Source organism: Spermophilus citellus, assembly GCF_964194105.1.
Source record: "Spermophilus citellus genome assembly, chromosome: 1".
Taxonomy (NCBI): domain Eukaryota; kingdom Metazoa; phylum Chordata; class Mammalia; order Rodentia; family Sciuridae; genus Spermophilus; species Spermophilus citellus.
The window spans coordinates 37,535,436-37,554,764 of record NC_138182.1 but is presented as its reverse complement, the minus strand read 5'-3'; the positions used below and the strand labels follow the sequence as shown (position 1 = coordinate 37,554,764).

General features: G+C 35.5%; 2 protein-coding genes across 3 annotated transcripts in view; one reads left to right on the top strand and one right to left on the bottom strand.

Annotated features, from left to right (window-relative positions):
- SERPINE3 (serpin family E member 3) overlaps positions 1-12,905 on the top strand; it is a gene marked incomplete at its 5' end in the record, with an annotated part of 35,625 nt that extends 22,720 nt beyond the window's left edge. Inside the window, 4 exons of the mRNA XM_081288660.1 lie at positions 2,269-2,369; positions 8,400-8,486; positions 8,972-9,055; positions 11,595-12,905. Of these exons, the coding sequence (XP_081144786.1) occupies positions 2,269-2,369; positions 8,400-8,486; positions 8,972-9,055; positions 11,595-11,638 (316 nt within the window). The 3' untranslated portion in view covers positions 11,639-12,905. The remainder of the gene's footprint in view (positions 1-2,268; positions 2,370-8,399; positions 8,487-8,971; positions 9,056-11,594) is intronic.
- Positions 12,906-13,053: 148 nt separating this feature from the next.
- INTS6 (integrator complex subunit 6) overlaps positions 13,054-19,329 on the bottom strand; it is a 91,037-nt gene continuing 84,761 nt past the window's right edge. For both annotated transcript variants that reach the window (XM_081266624.1, XM_081266625.1), the window contains 3 exons: positions 16,348-16,716; positions 15,244-15,337; positions 13,054-13,274 (listed from right to left, as the gene is read on the bottom strand). In XM_081266624.1, the coding sequence (XP_081122750.1) occupies positions 13,181-13,274; positions 15,244-15,337; positions 16,348-16,716 (557 nt within the window). In that variant the 3' untranslated portion in view covers positions 13,054-13,180. The remainder of the gene's footprint in view (positions 13,275-15,243; positions 15,338-16,347; positions 16,717-19,329) is intronic.

Sequence of the window (19,329 nt, the reverse complement as noted above, 5' to 3'; positions counted from 1 at the left end):
CGAAACCAAGTCATTTGTGAAAGTAGATAGATTTACTTCTCCTTTCTAGATGCCTTCTATTTCTTTTTCCTGTGTAATTTTCCTGTACAAGGTAAAACATAAATGGTGAGAGTAGACATCCTTTGCTTGTTCCTGAACTTAGAGGGAAAGATTTCAGTCTTTCACCACAAACTATGATGCTGCGGGGTTTTTTTGTAGATGCCCCTCATCAATTTGAGGAAGTTACCTCATATCCCAAGTTGGTTGAGTATTTGATGATTGCTTTTAATCATTAAAAGGTGTTGGATTTTATCAAGCTTTTTCCTGCACCTGTTGAGAGGATCATGTGATCTTGGTTCTTTATTCTGATTCTGGTGCATTATCTTAATTTTCATATGTTGAACCCATCTTAAATTCCTGGGATAAAACTCATTTGATTATCATGTGATTTATATGGTATGGATTCAATTTGCTAGTATTTTGGTGTGGTCTTTACATCTATATTCATAAGAGATATTGATTTATAGTTTTCTTCTCATATTTTTTTTCTAGTTTTGGTAAAGGGCATTTTTTTTGTTTACTCAAGCTGTTTTTATAGCATTTCTTCTTGATCTACCTCCGTAGTCATATAAGAAAATCACTTTAATCTTTTGTAGTTATACCTCCCTTTCACTGCTGTTCTTAATTTACTAAAAATTCAGTTTTATCACCCATCCTAATCACTATACTTGGTTTCAAAGAGACAATAACTCTTTCTCAATATCTTTTGAGAAACATCAATAAAACCACAATGGCAACAATAGGTACACAGGCTGTGTTGGGCATTGTTCTGAACACTTGACAAGGATACTTCATTTAACCTTCACAACCCTACAAACAAGAACCCCTCTTATGTTCATTTTATAGATGAGGATACTGAGGCAAAGAGAAGTGAAGTCACTTGCAACAGAGGTGAACTAACTACTCCCTCACCTAGAAAGAGGTTGGGCCAGTATTCAAACCCAGGCTCCAGATTCTCAAACATATACTCTTAACCACTATGTTTCAGCATTTAGAGTTCTTGAAAGGTATGTTTAAGTACTTCAGAAAATTTCAGAAGAGGTGGTCATTGATAGACATTGAAAAATGTCAGCATACATGAAGGCAGCACATACCTTTTTTTGAAACTATTCTGAAAGTCCAAAAGACACTTTGATGAGAAAGTCTGCTACTTTTGCTTAAAACATTAGTCACATTGTCTCATATAGCAATGAAGACCTTTGATATCAAATAGTCCTGTCCAGTATTTTTACTCTCTGGCACTTTCTGGTTTATAGAAAAAAAATCTAAATTCCACTTCAAAATTCTTTTCCAAAGAAAAACAGCAGCATCCCATTGAAAGGATCCTTCAGTGGTTAAATCTTTAAGGCCTTACCCCTGGGGAAATATTGTAAAGTTGGTGTGCTGATACTTCCTGCTCAAAAGGATAACCAAGTTTCTCTGCTCTGCATCAAGGCACACACTACACACAGCAAACATGAAAATGTCTTATCCAATATAAACACAGTAAGTGAGATGCTTTATTAATTGTCAATTGGTCAGTCACTTCTTTTGGGCACCTATGTGTGTGATGCCACCTGAAATAGGAGGTAGCAAGTGCAGATGATCAGAGCTGGGACTCTGCACTCACACTGTCTCGCTTTGAATTGAGGTTCCCCCGCGTCCTTGCTAGATCATCTTGGGCAGCCTCACTTTTTCCATCTGTAATGTGAGGATAATAATAAGAGTCATATGAAGATGAAATGAGATAATCCATACAAAGCTCTGTCATAGTGCCTAGAACAATGTAAGCGCTCATTAAATATTACTAAGAAAGAAAAATGAACATGGATAACCTCTTTTTGTGGGTAGCTTATCATGAAGAATGGTAATAGGAAGCAGAATGTTCTATACATTAGAGTAGAACAAATGTTAATGGAGCTTTAAGAACGAACCAAGGTCACAAAACATCTGGAGAGAAGAGAAGAAGGTAACAGTGGAGGAATCTTTAATAATTAAAAGGTGATTAAGGGAAAAGGGGGAAACTTGGAATGAACAGCCTGAGCAAAAGAACACAGATGGGAAACAGCCGTGGGCAGTCAGACTGGTCAAGGGGCAGTGCTTACAGGAAGGAGCAATCAAAGATAAGGCTGAAATGAAATCCGGTGGACCCTGACTTCCACGTTAGAACTTTGGACTTCGTGTGGTGTGTATGAAGCACATTGAGTAGAAATTCCAAATGAAAGTTGATGGTTTGTTCTTATTTTTCAGATTTAGGATCCAAAATCAATTCAACTTAAAGAGCATTTTAAGTGCTTGGGGAGTCACCGATCTTTTTGATCCACTCAAAGCTAACTTAAAAGGAATTTCAGGTAACAACAATTCTTCCAAGCTTTGTTGGTATTACATTTGGGACAGTTTTGCTATACTTTAAGGGGCTTTCGTTGCTTCCCCAGAGCCCTCAGTGCTAAACAGCCAAAGTCAAACATTATATCAGAGGATAAAATTGCTTTGCTTTATATAAGAATGTGCTGCTTTTGATAACAGTCTATGCCTTGAGACCTTTAAGCACAGATTTTGGAGACTACATTCCCAGTGCCGTCCGTGGCCACAGTGCTTTGTTCTTTGCCACTGGGCTCGTAGAGAGGCACAGACACAGCAACAGAACTTTCCATTTGAACCTGTCATTCCAGCCTCCCAGTCACCCTTCCTTGCTGCCTCCTCTCCCATCCTCACTCCCTGTACCTCCTCAGTTCTTTTCTAATGAGCTAAACGTGAACTTCCCCCTCGCCCACCAAATTTCCTTTCCTCAAATAACTCATGGTCTTATATCTTTGCCCTAAAATGTTTTCATTTCCAGCATATACACTGAATTTCTTTGCCCATAGTTGACATGCTTTTATCAATCAAAAAGGGCTGTGTTCAGTTGTGATCTGAACTTACATCAAACATAAAAGGGAGCAGAATGCCAGAACTTACATTCCAGAATCTTCTCAGAATAACTTTGGCTAAACTATTGCCAACCCAAAGGCTCAGGTTTATTTCTACTCTGGATGGTAAATTATCTGTGTGAGGATGACAAGGTGTGGCAGGCATTCTCATTGGTCTTCACATTCCCCTTACCTGATAAACTTGAGAATCACTATTTTGAATGTTAGATGATCATAACACAGTCAAGTGTTCTAAAACTTTGTTCAGAATCTCCTTCTTAAGCAATCACAAAGAATAACGTGAATTTGATCTACAAGACAAGACTTGAGCTTTAGATGTGACCAGTTGAAAGGCAGTTACTTAACAAAGGGTCCCTTCTATAAAAGTCCAACACCTTGGGGTTGGCGGTGTAGCTCCAGGGTAGAATATTTGCCTAGCATATGATAGGTCCTGGATAATCCCCAGCATGGAGGGAAGGTGGGGGGAAACCTCTGTACTTATTGCCTAAATATGCACAATAGTCAAGTTTGGCCACAACCACCAATACAATATTGTTGACTTGGTGATTGACTTAACCAGAAATATTTCTTAATGACACTTCAGGGGAAGGAAAAATACTACAGTGGAAAAAAAAATCAAAGGACATGAAGGAGCAAGGGATGAAGAACTAAAGTGCAATCTATCTTCAATTATGTGCAAAATCCAATCTTGCTTGCTCTCTTCTCAAGATTCCAGAGTTCAGTTATGGCATCCTGTTGCTGACAGCAATTCTACTCTTCTTTTGATCATCCAAGTTCAAACTTTAGGACCCTGAGTTTAATACCTACTGCTCCCCTCCGCAAAAGGGTGTGTGTGACATTTTGATCTTTTTGTCCACACCACTATAATTAATTGCTACAGCTTACTGGTTGTTCCTTCACAACTCATAATCTCCTTTATGTCCTAGAAGAACATGCTAAAATGCCATCAGTCCTGTGTCTTCAAATAGGTCTCACCTTAACCTACACCCTGTAGCCCCCACATTGGTAAAGACATTCAAAGTTCATAAGTTCTAACAAGCCACGTAGTTTTAAGAGCCCCTGTTTGAACACCTCACCATTTTTTCCCCTAATACAGTAAGTCTGCTTATATCTGTTCAATCCAACATAAATATGTTTATAGATCTGGTTAATTGAATAATTACCTGGCAGTTTCCACATGTCAGATGCAAAGCTTATATTCATGTTTCTTACTGACAAGACACACCAGCATTATAACCTTCTCCCAATAAGTTTTACCCCTTTAGGACAGGAGTCAGCAAATGATGGCCAGCCATTCCCATCCATCTAAAAATAATTTATGGCTGCTTTCCTACTACAAATGTGGAGCTGAGTTGTAATAACAAACACCACAGGGCTCACAATAAACTTTCAATATCTGGCCTGTTATAGTAAAGTTTGCCTACTAAAGTATGGTTTTCCAATGATCTTCTTTAAACATAATCAAGACTAGTCAAATCACATCTATGCCCAAGTGGGCTTCTAGCTTCATTCTTGAGACATGGCCACTGAACCTCCAAGAAACAGTTTCTTTATTTCTAAAATGGAGGTAGCCATCACCAACCTCATTCCTTAATTGTAGAAATAAAAGGTCTTAATATATAACACAACATCTGCTGAGAATTAACCAGAGAGGACGTGATGGGAAAATGCTGACCTCTCTTCCTTCAATTAACAAGAGGTCACCAAGCAGTTTTGTACTATTGATGGAAGTCCAACAATCATAGAGAATATTTGGCCTTTTTCCATTTGGTTTCAAAGCCCTGAATCATTTTATTCAAGTTCTCCTTCCCTACCTAAAAGTCACCTGTCTCTTCTTTGTATCTTTTTTTTTTTTTTCCCTATTTGAAGAACTGACTCAACATCATTTCAAGGCCCAGTTGAGCCCACGGCACAATTTTCCCCCACACCAGACATCCTTGACACCAGGTGTTATGAAACTTTTAAAAGTAATTCTAGGGCTAGGGTTGTAGCTCAGTGGTAGAGCACTTGCCTAGCATGTGTGAGGCACTGGGTTCAATTCTCAGCACCAAATATAAAATAACTAAAGCAAAATAAAATAACTAAAACAACTAAAAAAGAAAAATATATTTTTAAAAAAAGTAATTCTAGTCTCATTCACAGTAAAGAGACCAAGCAGAATCTTTTTGAATACTTCCTTTAGGATCACCAGGTTTTGATACAGATAGATCCACTTCCTTTAGTCCAGGAAACATTCCTTATACACAAGCACGAAACTATTCTTTGCTTTTATAAGCAAGTAATCAGTTTCCAATCTCTGCTCAGTAAGAAGTACCAGGCTCTCTTACTTTGACTTACTATGACTTCAAATGAGCAAGCCATCCAGAGCACATGAATTAACATACATCACATCAGCTTTTTGGTCAGAGGTACACAGACAGGAGTAATGAGTGAGATAAACATTAGGAAAAATGGAGAAAGAAACTAACTACAGCCTAAGTTCAGAAGCCATCTCAGATTCCTCTTAGTCTCTATATCCTGGGCTAGGTTCTATGTGAAATTCACACACACACACACACACACACACACACACACACACACCCTCCATCTCTTAGTAGCTAAGTGACAAGATGAGAAAGGTAAGCTAGATGCAATTTCTGGAAAAAATAATTTTTTTAAAGCCCCTAACAATACAGTAAATGTAGAGACACCCATTTTGCAAATCTCGTGTTTACACAGTCACAATATAAAGACTCCGAATCCTTTTGAGAATGTGACCAACCATACACAAAAGAGTAATGGCCTCCATCAACAAAGGGAGTCAGGGGAACTGAAACAATCATTTGGCCAAGACTTGCTGTGTGCTTGCTGTTCGACACACTAACCAACATTTTCTTATAGATGTCATCACTGTTAAAGAACACAAAGGACAATTTCTTTGTGGGGGAAATGAGGCAAATGGTTGTGAGGGTTTATTATTAATTCATCCAGTAATTTAGTAAACACATAATCTTAACAAGATTATGCAAGTTGGGCAGCCTTCTAGTGCTGACAATTGAAAAAGGAGGGTAAGCACTGGTAGAAGATGTTATGGAAGAAGTGGGAAGTATGACAGAGGGAGGGCAGGAAAGGGCCCATGCCTTTGCTTTAGGTATTGAAATGTAAATAGGAGTGTATGGGTTTATACTGCTCATTTCCCTAAGCATATTTTCTAGAATGCTAGTCCAGTAAATTTGAGCACAGGGGTGGTATAGATGGTTTCATGGCTAAACACTAAGTATTGGGAGCCTCCTGTAAACATTCATTGAAAACATTACAACTTATTAGCTCTGAGAAGTTCCCTACTCAAAACAAAAGTGCAAAAGAGTTTAGCCACGTCTCCCGCATTTAATCAACTATGGAAAAGCACCTTAAAATGACTTGGGGAAAAAGATCTGTATGATCTTCAAAGACACTAAGCTGCCAACACTTCAGAAGAGAAAAAGGCCAGGAAATCCTCGCATGCTCAGTGTCTTCTAGGTTGATTTCATAAGTTGCATACCATTTCAACATTGCTTAACCAAAGCAAGCAAAGGGAGGTGTAGTCCAAGATCAAAAGGCAAACTCAAAACTCACAGAATCTCCCAAATTCTCATTTTTATCACGTTGGTCTTTTGGAATGTCAACTCTTGCCAGAGATAAAATTTAAGAGATGTCAATACTGAGGCATGACAGGTTATGGATCTTGGCTTATGGCTGACAATTATTGTACCATTTCTGTAGTCTAATTGAGAAAACTTATTTAAAGGAAACTCTTCACTTTCAAGACATTGAGATAACCGAACCTATCTTCCTGAAGACATCCCAGTTGGCCACATTTCTCACACCATGCCCAGACTAACACAAACATGCACTGACTGTATTTTAGTCTATAGGGAGTTGAAGTTTCATAGTGAGCTCTACTCATTTCATCACTTATTTAAAATGTTCAGACATCATACTAAACGGTAGTGAAGTCACAGAAATAGTAAAACCTTGTCATGACTGTCAACGAATCATTCTTTATCCAGAAATTATGTTTAATTCTGGCACTGTGGTTGCTCAACAAGCTAGTAGGAAGGGCTAATTATGGACAAATAAACTTATTTTCTCAAAAGTCCCGCAGAAAAAGACTAACTGCTAAATAAACCAGATTCTTCTCTGGTGCCAAATCAATGTTTCCATGGATTTTCTCCTTCCTCTGGTTCCTTTCTGTCCCTCCCCTGATGCTGGCAAATGATTGTTCCTTATAGTGACCATAGCTAACTCACAATACCTGGACATACCTTAATTACAAGATGGATGAAATGCTGCATATTCTATATTCTGGGGTGGTTTTCCCATATGACACTATGTGCAAGAGTAATGCAAATGAATTAGGCTAAAACCAAACAGACAAAAAGCTCCCTTGAAATACATTAAATTGACTATTCTAACACGCAGGCTATAGATCCCTTTAGTTGGCATGCTAGAGCTGACTAGAACACACTTTCTGAAAAGTGGTAGTGTTTGAGTGAGGGATGGGGTGGAAATGGGCTTTTGAGTCTTAAAACTGCATGTTTCCAATTCTGCTTATCGACTTAACAGCCCCCTTTAATAGCTGAAGTTTCTTCTAAAGATTCTTTCATTCTCTATTCCATATACTACCATTTCATCTTTGGAGAATTGTTTCAAAATGGTTAATTTTTAAATTACAGAATTCTGTCACTTGCAAGTCATCACTCACAGTCCCAGTTGCTAAGCTTAGATCTTTTGAGACTGTTAGTGCACAGCACAATTAGATATTCCCATTTTCTCTGCAGATTTGGGGCCAAGAGGCAACTGACACACAGAATGCAGCTGCACAACATTAGACACATTTTTTATACAGTAAATTATGCCTCTTAAAGCTAAAACCTGTAACTTGACCATTTAAAGGTAGTTCAGTGGTAGAGCACTTGCTGACCCACTGCAAGGCTCTGGATTAGATCCCCTGCACCACAATAATAAATAAGGTTGCATAAGAGTGACTCTTAGAAATGCAATCCAAGAAGGGATTCAAGGAAAATCATCACAGAAGCCTAATGAAAATGATTACTGGGCTACAGAATCTGCCTTTTAACTCATATAATTCTTATCATTATTTGAAGTTTTAGAAATACTGGCTGAAGATTTTAATGTTAACTAGGATTCACTTTTAAAATTAATTATTGAAAACATGGGACAGTGCCTGAATATTAATTTTGGTGGGGAGGAGGGAATTATTAGATAAATTTAACAAGTTGGGTTTTTGAAAATTGCATAAAAATATTGAAACTTGATAATTTTCTAAACAATTTCTCCCTAGCTATACAGTAAGCAGCAATGGAAACTAAGTTTTAAGTACATTCTTTTAAAATGTACTCAAATACTTAGACTAAATGTCTGGAAAAATGTAAACAAGCACATCACATTTTTTTCCTTTCCTGGGGCCAGGCCAGGATGGCATTTATGTTTCTGAAGCAATACACAAAGCCAAGCTGGAGGTTTCAGAGGAAGGCACCAAGGCAACAGCAGGCACAGGTATGTCCAGAAACCCCCACCACACGCTGGCCCCTGTCTATCTACCCTTGCTAAATGTGACCAGTTGCATCCATTCTAAATCTTTCCATTAAAAACCCCAGCCCAGAAGTTAGTATAACATAAAAAAAAAAAAAAATGTTAACAGAAAACAAAAACATTTTTGAAAAATGGAAGATTCATTTTGGAAAGGATTTATACCATCATCTTGTAAACAAGAAATAGAATCATTTTAAAAATTACCTTCTATAAGAAATTTATTCCATGGAATCTTTGAAAAATAAGAGGCTCGGCTATTATCTTTTATTCTTAATTTTCCCTTTTGCACCCACCTTAAACACCAAAAAATGAAATGTCATAGAATGCTTTGGTTTCTTTCAAAAAAAAAATCAAGGTATATAATTGAATTTGTACCCAATCTAAATTGTGCTTTTCTTCAGATAAATAACAGATATAATGGGATTCTTCCATTCTTTCTTTTCTTGCAGCTCTGTTGTTACTTAAAAGGTCTCGGATTCCTGTTTTTAAGGCAGATCGGCCATTCATCTTTTTCCTGAGAGAGCCCAGCACAGGTATTTTTTAATAGGATTGAGATAATATTTATGAATAAATGGCTCATCTGTTCCTACAACCTAAAACAGGCAATCCTTCTAGCTATTTCTATAGTGTTTCAGAAGCTTTTCAGTTGTGAATTTGTCTTATAGTCTATTTCATAAGTACAGTAGAACTATTATTCTCCATGTTTTCTGCCGTTTTGTTCTCAGCTTATTTATAGTTTTTTTTTTCTTTTTTTTTTTTTTTTTTGAATTCTGTAGGTATCTATTTTTTTTGGTGGCACTAGGGGATTGAACCCAGGGCCTGGTACCTGCTAGGAAGTGCTCCACCATTAAGCTATAACCCCTACCTCGATATCGGCTTTCTTCCCCTGGCCAGTTGTTCTCTGTCTTTTCCTAAAATGATAGGAAAGCCTAGTTTCCTCAGGCCCCAAGAGTGTCTCAGAGAACACCTCTAGTGACTCTAGAATTCTAGTGAATTCATCTGAATTTTTATATTGTTCTTCTATTTATCTTTCTCAAAAATCAAATATTTGCCTTAGAACTTTTTAAGTCCCACTATATAGTCTTATCTCAACCCAAAGATGGTGTGATACAGGCAATGCCTTGCACATCACAAAGAAAAGCAGATGTCCTTTAAGCTTCAATAACATGATACAAAAATCTTTAAATTATTTCTCTTAATGTTCCTCCTCCCCCCAACAATATTTAGGAATGAAGAGATTCTCAGTAAAGAGTTGTTGGCAAGTCAAAACAGTGTATTAAAAATAAATAGGATGGAACAAGACTAATAAAATGAAGCAAAGGTGGATCTACTTTAACTAAACATCAGGCATTACTTTTATTTATGGAGAGGGAAAAAAAGTCAAAAGTTAGAATTATGAAAATTAAGCATAGTTTTACACAAATTAAAGAAATACTGTCAACATCATTTTATCTGAGAATCATTTGCATACTGCCATTACTTGCACTAGAAATAAAAGGAACATTTTTGTGACAAAAGGATGAAGATAATCTATTAAGGGATTATTTGGGGAGAAAAAGTCCATCAACAGAATATATCCACTTAGTATTATCACCATGATCTGCCCAACCCCATAGTGATTAGATGAAAATGTCACTTATCACTCGGGACAAGCAGCAGAGAGTCACATGTCAAAAAAAAAAAAAAAAAAAAAGGTAGGTTCTACTCTCAAGAAACCAAGATAAGGCTAAACTTTAACAGAAAGGTCATTGCCAAATGCTGATAAGCCAATAAAGATTGATGACAGTTAAAGAGAGATTCTATTAACTGCATAAAAATGGTGTACAATTCTTGAACTAGGAAATGACACACCACTTTAGTTTTCAGAACTGCCTTAGCAATCAGAATGAAAATATAAGGCTAATTCAAAACTAGTTCAATAATCCACCACAAATCTAAGCATAGCCTTTGTGAATTTGTTTACATTTCTTTCTGAAAGGCTCTTGTCCATATCACCCAAATCAAAGAGGCTATTGACAGTTACTGAGAAAATTAGAAACAAATCTCAGCCTTCGCTACTTCAAACTGACAAAGCTTAAAGATAAGAGCAACTAATGAATCAATCGACAAATTAGACACACGGGAACATTTTTTAAAAAGCAATGTAAAAACTTCCAACATTAACCTTTCAGAAAATACCATTTGCCAATGTAATGTCATTTAGTGATCTAAGAGTCTCAAGACATACCTGCCTCAGATATCATATTTTTCTTTGCTGACAAGAATAATTCTCTAACAAGTATTTCACTAAGTTAATCAACTCAATGTAGTTTTTGTTTGTTTTAAATAAATGAAAGAAGCCTGAGAGAGATGAGATATTAAGCTTGGTTGTGATGGGTTTCAAACTCTGTGACTAGATTTTTGGCATGAGGTTATATCATGGAAGAGAGATAAAGGTTAAAAAGAGGAGACAGAATAAACTGATACTTCCAAGTCCCTATAAAGTTCTTTCTGAAAAATGTACTAAAGGTCAAGGGTCTAAAGAATCATTACTTCATAAGCAATCTGTGAAATAGAAATCAACTATTGCCAGGCATGGTGGGTGGTGCATGCCTGCAATCCCAGCAACTCGGGAGGCTGAGCCTGGAGGATGGCAAGTTTGAGGCCTGCCTCAGCAACTTAGCAAGGCCTTAAGCAATATAGGCAAGACCCTGTCTCTGAAGAAAAAAGGGCTGGGGATGTAGCTCAGTGATACAGTGCCCTTGGGTTCAATCCCCAGTACCAAAAAAACTGCCATTGGAATTAATCTTTTTCATATATATTAAGTATGAACTTCTATTTGAATGACTTCTTATGTCTTCTATTACTCTGAATCTAAATACATAAAATTCAAGACCAGACAGTACATTCTGGATTTTGTGTAGCTCTTGCTGAATTTAGCAATGTAACTGTGGGCAATTACTTGAATAACTCCAATTATTAAATTGTATCTTGCTTTACTTGATTATATTTTATAAAGGTAAAAAAAGGTTCAAAGAATTGCATATGAAAATACTATATAATGTTACATTAAATGCTTCTTTATCTTGACAGGATTTGTCTTCAGTATTGGGAGAGTTTCAAATCCCCTTGACTGAATTAAGCAGATCTCAAGGATGTTCTACATTTTCATGTGTTTTTCTTCATAAAAATTTTAGTTACAATTTCATTTTGCTATACCTTTGACATTTAAAAATGTTCTGATAAAAGTGTATAAAGATAAGGGTATGTGATTTTCAAATGTTATGAACCTAAAAATACTTCAATTTTATTATAATTTTATAGACATATTTGCCCTCTCAATTCAAATCTAAAAATTTAACCTTTTCTACTAGTTACCCTCAAAACTACTAAAAGGCACAGCAGTGATCTATGAATGGTGAAATTATCAAGTCACAGGATGGCATCCTCAATAAGGATAAAGAAGGTCACATTGGATTGAGGGTAGAGAATGGATGGTTTCCGTTTTGGTTTTCCTCAGCCTGTATAACTCAGAGGGAATGCAAAATGAACAAAATCATCTTAAATCTGTTTCCTTTCCTATTTAGCTTCTAAATAAAATTGAGAGTTTAAGTCTGAGAATTGCAGAGCAGAATGAAGAGATCACCGCTAAACCTCCAATATGTCATGCGTGGACTTTTATAAGCTTGGCATGGCATCAAACTTGCTAAAGGCAAGCTATTACAGAGTATGTAGCATTCCCCAAACTTATCACTCCCTAACTAACAACTTCAAGTTAGTACCATCCAGAATCCTATGAGAAAAGAAAAAGGGTTGAAGGGAGATAAGGAAATCAGTAACTTCCAAAGCTGTCTGCTTTTTAAAACAGCTTTTAGAGTCTATCTGCTGCCACAGACATAGCCATTTCCATGATCCAAGCAGAAATGGGAATATATTGATGTGGCCAACAAAAGCTATGAACAAACAGTAAAGAAACAATGCAGATCATGTAACATGTAATTACAGTTAGATTTAACAAATATGAACTTCAAGTGGTGTGTTTTCCAATGCTAAAAAGCAAGGCCTTTAAAATTCCATTATCTAAGGATGTTTGTAAATGATTATTTTGAATGTGATTATTTCCTAAACCACACAAGAGTAAAATAGAGCATTTATTGATGGAATAACAAAAGTGCTTTCTTAAATATTCTTCAAAATACATTTGTACAACTTACAATAATATATCCAAAATAACTGTATATACAAAACATTACCTAGTTTTAACGTATGTGCTTTTTTCCCCAAAAATTACAAAGTAACTTCTTTTTAATTTTTTTTTTTTTTTTTTTTGGCAAAGTTCAACCTTAACAGAGGTGACAATTTTAAAGGTTGGTTTAAGAAAATAGAACCTGAGGGAAATTGACACGCAAGAGTCAATGACAAGCAAGAGATTTGGAGGAATATTTTTAGTTTGTTAAATAAAAATGTTTTTTAGAGTGATACTTTTCACATTACAAAAATAAACCAAAATGAAGAAAAGGTCACTGTAAAATGATGGAAAAAGGATCTGTAGATTTGCTTTTAGTATTTCAAATAGCCAACAATGCATGTCAAAAAATGAATGCAAGATCACAACAGTCTTGTATTTACTTTGTATTTGGAGAAGATAGTGAAATAAGTGGCCACATTCTCATTTTCCTTTAATTGCTATTAATATGGTTGATCTGATTGGCTCTTCGATGAATTTCATCCAAGAAGTTCTCCAGTTGTTCTATTAGCATTCGTTTTTTAAACCTGTTTGGAAAACAAACAATAGTGTTCTCAATTACTTTTTAATGGATGACATATACCAGAATATATGTTTTTAAAATAGAAAAAAATCTGCTTTGGGGAAGATTTTTTAAAAAGTGAAATGGAAAATCAACACTCTATGACATAAAATCTATTGATGAAGATTTGTAAACTATTACTTGTGCCCAAACAATATTGGTTTGTTCCTACAACAAATATAGACCTACAAATAGCAAGAAAGGTGTTATTTTTCCTACAACCATAAGAGTAAAAGCAGGGCAAAGGGAATACTAACATATGCAAGCATTCCAAATACTCAGTAAAATTTGGACTCCCAAAGCAATCACTGCACTATATTCTTCTGCTCTTTGAAAGTTGAGTGTTGAAAGAATGTGAACAAAGCATGAATTACACAAAAAAGAAGACAGAAATGAAAATTGGGTAGTTGCATTTAAAAACAAGGGTGTTCTACTATTATAATTTGAAAGATAGCAAATCAAGGATAATTAGATAGCTATTATACAGGAAATAATTGAAAATTTGAGTGTTAATTCTTGAAAAATTTAAGTAATAAGCATAGGTAGATTAAAATTGCACTCATTTATATAAATATAAATATCACTGATTTTTTTATAATATCCTGAAACACTATAGACATTCCATTCTTACTTCCTCTTATTTGTAAAATAACACAAATAGTCACCATATTACACAACTCTCTAAGAAGTGGAGTTCAGGTATCAATATTCTAGCTAAGTCCAGGATGAAGTTTGAACTCACCAGAAAAAAGTTACAAAGAACAAATTATGTTAAATATTCAAATTTGTATGAAAAATTATGACCTTATCCTGATAGACCCATGCTCTAGCCATGCCAAAAGAAAAAGAAAAAATTAACTTCTCTCTCCAAAAATTTTTATAATATAGCATGAAATAAACAGGGGACTAATTGAAGGATAAGTATGTTTATATTTGAATCAGATTAAATAAATCCTAATGTTTCTCATAATACTAAAATTTGTCTTGAAAGAAAAGTAGAAAATGTTTTTAAGCTTGTACAATTATGCTTTCCAATTAACTGCACTTCATAGTTTACATTTATAACCTTGATCCACATTCCTTGTACTAAAGTACATAATCCTGGACTACTGAAACACTAACACTCTGAATAGGACCATTTGCTGAACTCTGGTCCCCTTGATTACATGTACTCCCATGTACAAATTAAATGCATTCAAATATTGCCTTTCTAAATTATTTCTAATCACCAATTTCTATTAATATAAAAAGGTAAAAAACGAAAGGCTATAAAACATAAAACACCAGGAAAAAAAAAACTACAGAGAAGGATGAATAATAATATTGAAAATACTTAGTCATCTGCAGGGAGAAAAGTTCCATAATTCCTGAATAATTTCTATGTGGCTCTTTTTTCCCCCATGGGTGGTACTGGTATTGAACCATTAAGTTACATCCCTAGCCCTTTTTTATTTTTCAGAGAGGGTCTAAATTGCTCAAATTGGTCTCAAATTTGCTATCCTCCTCCCAAAAGTCATTGGGATTACAAGCGTGTGCCACCACTGGCAGTGTGGCTATGTTTTAAGAGAATTCTTGTTGGGCATGGTGGCACACATCTATAATCCCAACAGCTCTGAAAGGCCTAAGGCAGGAGAATTACAAGTTCAAAGCCAGCCTCAGCAACTTAGCGAGGCCCTAAGCAACTTATGGGAGACTCCATCTCTAAATAAAATATAAAAATGGGCTGGGAGTGTGGCTCAGTAGATACGTGCCCCTGGATTCAATCCCCAATACTTCCCATCCCCCCGAAAAGAACTACATATATATCTCAGCGTCTCATATGTATGGATAAACAAAAGTAAATAAATAACAAATACTGTTAAAATACTGCCTATGTAAACTGGAAACTCATTTCAAGATAACTAATTCATAATAAATAAAACTGTTTATTTTACCTTGATGCTTCTTTAATGACATTTTGTAAAAATATTAGTCTTGTTTGTAAACTGCCTTGCACATGCTTCAGTAAAGTGAAGATTCTTTCATATTCTTCAAACAAGAAAAAAAAAATAAGAGGCTTTCATTTATATTTTCATTCATTACTTTTCATCTTGCAGTTTTTTATATTAAGGTACACTGAGACCAAAAAAGTTCTACCTAAAAATATCACCATTCTTTAAAGATTTTATAATACATTTTAATATATCTATGTGAAAGAAAATATTTATCAATAAAAACTAAATAATTTGTCACTTTTTTTGGCAAAAGCTCTCATTAAGGTTTTAAACAAAGCTTGGAAGGATGAATAAAAAGCTTTTCAGTAGTACCATTGAAAGGTAAGAGGCAAATGGCTTTTTACAAAAATCCCTCCTTATAATTTAAATTCTAAATTAAACTACATGGTGGGTAAAAGGAAGGGAAAAACACAAAAAGAATAAGGGTGCTGTTGGAATCTCAATGTTTCACATACAACTCTGCCAAGGACTGAATCTTACCCTCTTATGGCCTACCTACAGATCACTCACTGTACCATCACCGTCATAGTAGATGATCTGCTAACATCTTCTGAATGAATATCAGTAATATTCAGATTTTTTCCCCATAAAGTTCTTTTGCATTCATAAAGTACAAAGCTTTCATAATTTTAGTTTTTTGGCCTAAACATATTCTTTGTCACTGCCATAGTTTAAAACTTAAACACAGTGGTAGGCATTAGGATGAGAACTTTACAGACATAAAATTATTTAATATTAACTATATCTTTTTGGGGGGTGAGTTGCTATATTAAAATTCTAGTTCTTGTCAGAATACTCAAGACTGAGGAGCTACAGGTAATTTATCTGCATGTTCTTCTTTAGCTTTCAGGCCTTGCTGCCTTCCACACCTTAAACCTTGGACATAGCCAGATATTCTGCAGAATAAAGAATCAAATTAAAAGTAGCTCAGATGTTGTTCAAGACTGATCTAGAATCAGATATATACTTTTACATAATTTGATTTCTGATTTTTTTGAGCACATACAGAAAATAAATCTGAGATTTGTCTCTAATTATACATACTTCTTCCTGGCTTTCGGATCTCTTTCATTATTTGTGCTTTTAGTTCAGTATTGACCTCTTCGTGGCTTCGGCAATGCATCAATTTCTTTCCTTTATTGAGTGAAGAAGCTGGTATATTCTCTTCAGCACATTGTTCTTTATCTCTTGGCGGCTCATGATTTTCTAAAAATCCACCAACAGTGAGGTCATTAGTTCCTAAATGATCATGACCAAGAGCCTCTGTATGATTGGTTGGTCGTTCCAGTAAACTGGCTGAAGATGTTGAAAATTCAGTATCCATAGCATTTGGTGTAATGTCTGATGAAAGTTGGTCTGCAACATGATTTTCAACCACATCATCTATTGTTGAATCATTAGTGGTTTCTGAAACTAAACACAAAGATAAAGGAGGAAAAAAATTGAGAGCCAATATGAATGTACACAATAAAGAAAGCTACAAAAAAACATTACTAAAGCAAATCACAACTGACTTCCTCAACAAATGCAAATTAACAAATAATGTGATCCCTAAGTCTTGCCAAAAATATGGTGGGTTTCAATGTGAAGCAATCACAATATTTACAAAATCTGTACAACTTTTGCCCTTAGGGAAAAAGCTTAAAATAAAGCCAATTTCAATCAGTTTTTAATTCTCTACTTTATTCTTTGGCAATTTTATTGAACAAGTATGTTTTCAATTCTTTAGTGAAAAAAATGATTAAAATTATTATGGTCATCTTTACCTCAGAAAGCCCTAGCTCATTCCAATCTACCTCAGCCTATTATCAGAGGTAAAAATAAATCGTTTATACTATTCCAAAGTTTGTGGGGAACATATCAAACAGGTCATATATATATTTCATAGTACATGCTTTTCTTATAACCATTCATATAGACCCCAAGAATTGAGCAATGTAAAGCAACTTGGTGCACACATTAGACCCAAAAGCTTGAGAGCTTGCACTAAACACCATATTATTACACTTGCTCCCCATAGAAAGCAGGTGAATTCTAAATTCTCTGTCCTATTTAACTCATATTCCCCTGTCCACTCATCCCCACAAATCTCCTGATCTCATAACTTCTTCCTAAATTCCATTCCATGAGTTGCAAATGCCTTTTTGTTGCAACAGAAATTTATACTTTATTATACTTTACTCTTACAAAGAATCTGCTCTCCTTTTCAGACCTGGAACAGAACTGCTTTCTCTTACACATTCTCCAAGAGTGATTCTTTCATTTCCCAGTGTAATTTCAAGATTTCTTGTAACAACTTTTTTTTTTTTTTTTTTTTTTTTTTTTGAGGCAGAACACATTGCCACCTATCCTCTCTCTCCTCAACACTATATCTTAATACTGAACCTAGGGTACATGCCTATAGCCACTGATAGTTCTTACACCTGGTTCATAGTATACCCACCACGTCCCTCCTGACATAATTCTAGGTCCTTACTAGTATCATCAAAGACCTTCCTAAAAATGCCCATCTTGAATACCACCCCAGACTGAATAATAAGAACTAGACTCCCCCCAGGTGACTCTCATGCACATTAAAGTTTAAGAAGAAATGGTATGGTGACCAATGTCTAAAAGATCACCTATCAAGAACCTGGCCTATCATTGATAATTTGATGTCATTGCAATTGTTGTTTTTTAAAATTTTTAAATAAATTCATGAAAATACTTCAAGAAAAAATAGTACCTCACCTCATCAATCCCCAATTTCTTATCTCCAAAGAACTTTCTCCACTTAACACTTTTGCCTCTCCTAGCAAAACAAATTCATAGATGAAGGTGCATAACTCTCATCTTTGCAGTAGTATTGCCTCTGGTCTTTAACACTAGATTATTACTCTAGCAATTCTTCTGCTTTCTCCCTGTTGATCACATCTCTGCAAGATAGCCACTTTCTTATCAATCAGAGGTTTATCTTCCCTAATAGAACACCTTCTTACCAATGTTCTAATTCTCTGCTTCTATTTTCCTCCTATGGCATCTGTAGGAAAACCCCAGATTTGATGAAGCTGTGAACCAGAAAATTTTCTGTGCTTCCCCCTAATCTGTACCCATACACCTTCAGTTCAATGGAAGCAGCATTCTTTCATAGCACTCAGGACTGTTTCCTCTTGCCTTCTCAGTGACTCTGTACTGATTACATCTTCTCTCATCTTCATTTTCAACCTATTCTTTTCTATTAGTTCCTTCATATCAGCACTTTACTTTCTATTCTCTTTGATCTTAAAAACAAGGCAAAAATCACGACTTTAAACCTGATGAACTCTTCTAGCTAGCATTCACCTTCCCCATCTACCCTTTACAGTTAAACTTCTTAAACTGATCATCTCTATTTTCTCACTTCTCATTTCTCTCTCCACCCCTCTTTTTAAAGCTTCTGCCTGCCTTACTCCACAGAAACTGTTAAAACAGCCAAAGATCAATAGATCTCCTTTTTAAATATGTGAGATCACCAACTATTCAATTCTCTTTCATTTCTCATTCAATTCTCTTAGTTTTTATAACATTAAATTCTTTCCTTTCCTGTATCTCTTGGATTCTTCCTTCTCAATCTTCTTTTCTGTTCCCTCTCTTCTTAACTTGGGCATTTTCAAAGTTCTATTCTTGGCTCTTTTTTTTCCTACCATTTTCCTCACTGCAATGATAAGCTACCTCCCATACCTATCCCTCTAGACCAAATCCTGTGTTCCAAATTCATATTTCTCTTTGGATTTCTACTTGCCTATCTAATATGCATTTCTAAACTAAACTCACATTTCCCCTCTCTTCCAGTCTATCCAGTATGTTTCAAGACAGAAGCCTGACTCCTCCTTTGCTCTGACCCAAACATTCAAGTCAATCACAATGTCCTTATTGTATGTCCAAATATTCCTCGAGCACATATTCTCACAATCCCACAGTCAGGTCACAAACATCTCTTCCCTGGGTTTCTTAATGGTCCCTGAGCATGAACAAATCCTTCTGTTCCCCTTTTTACTATGCATTTTC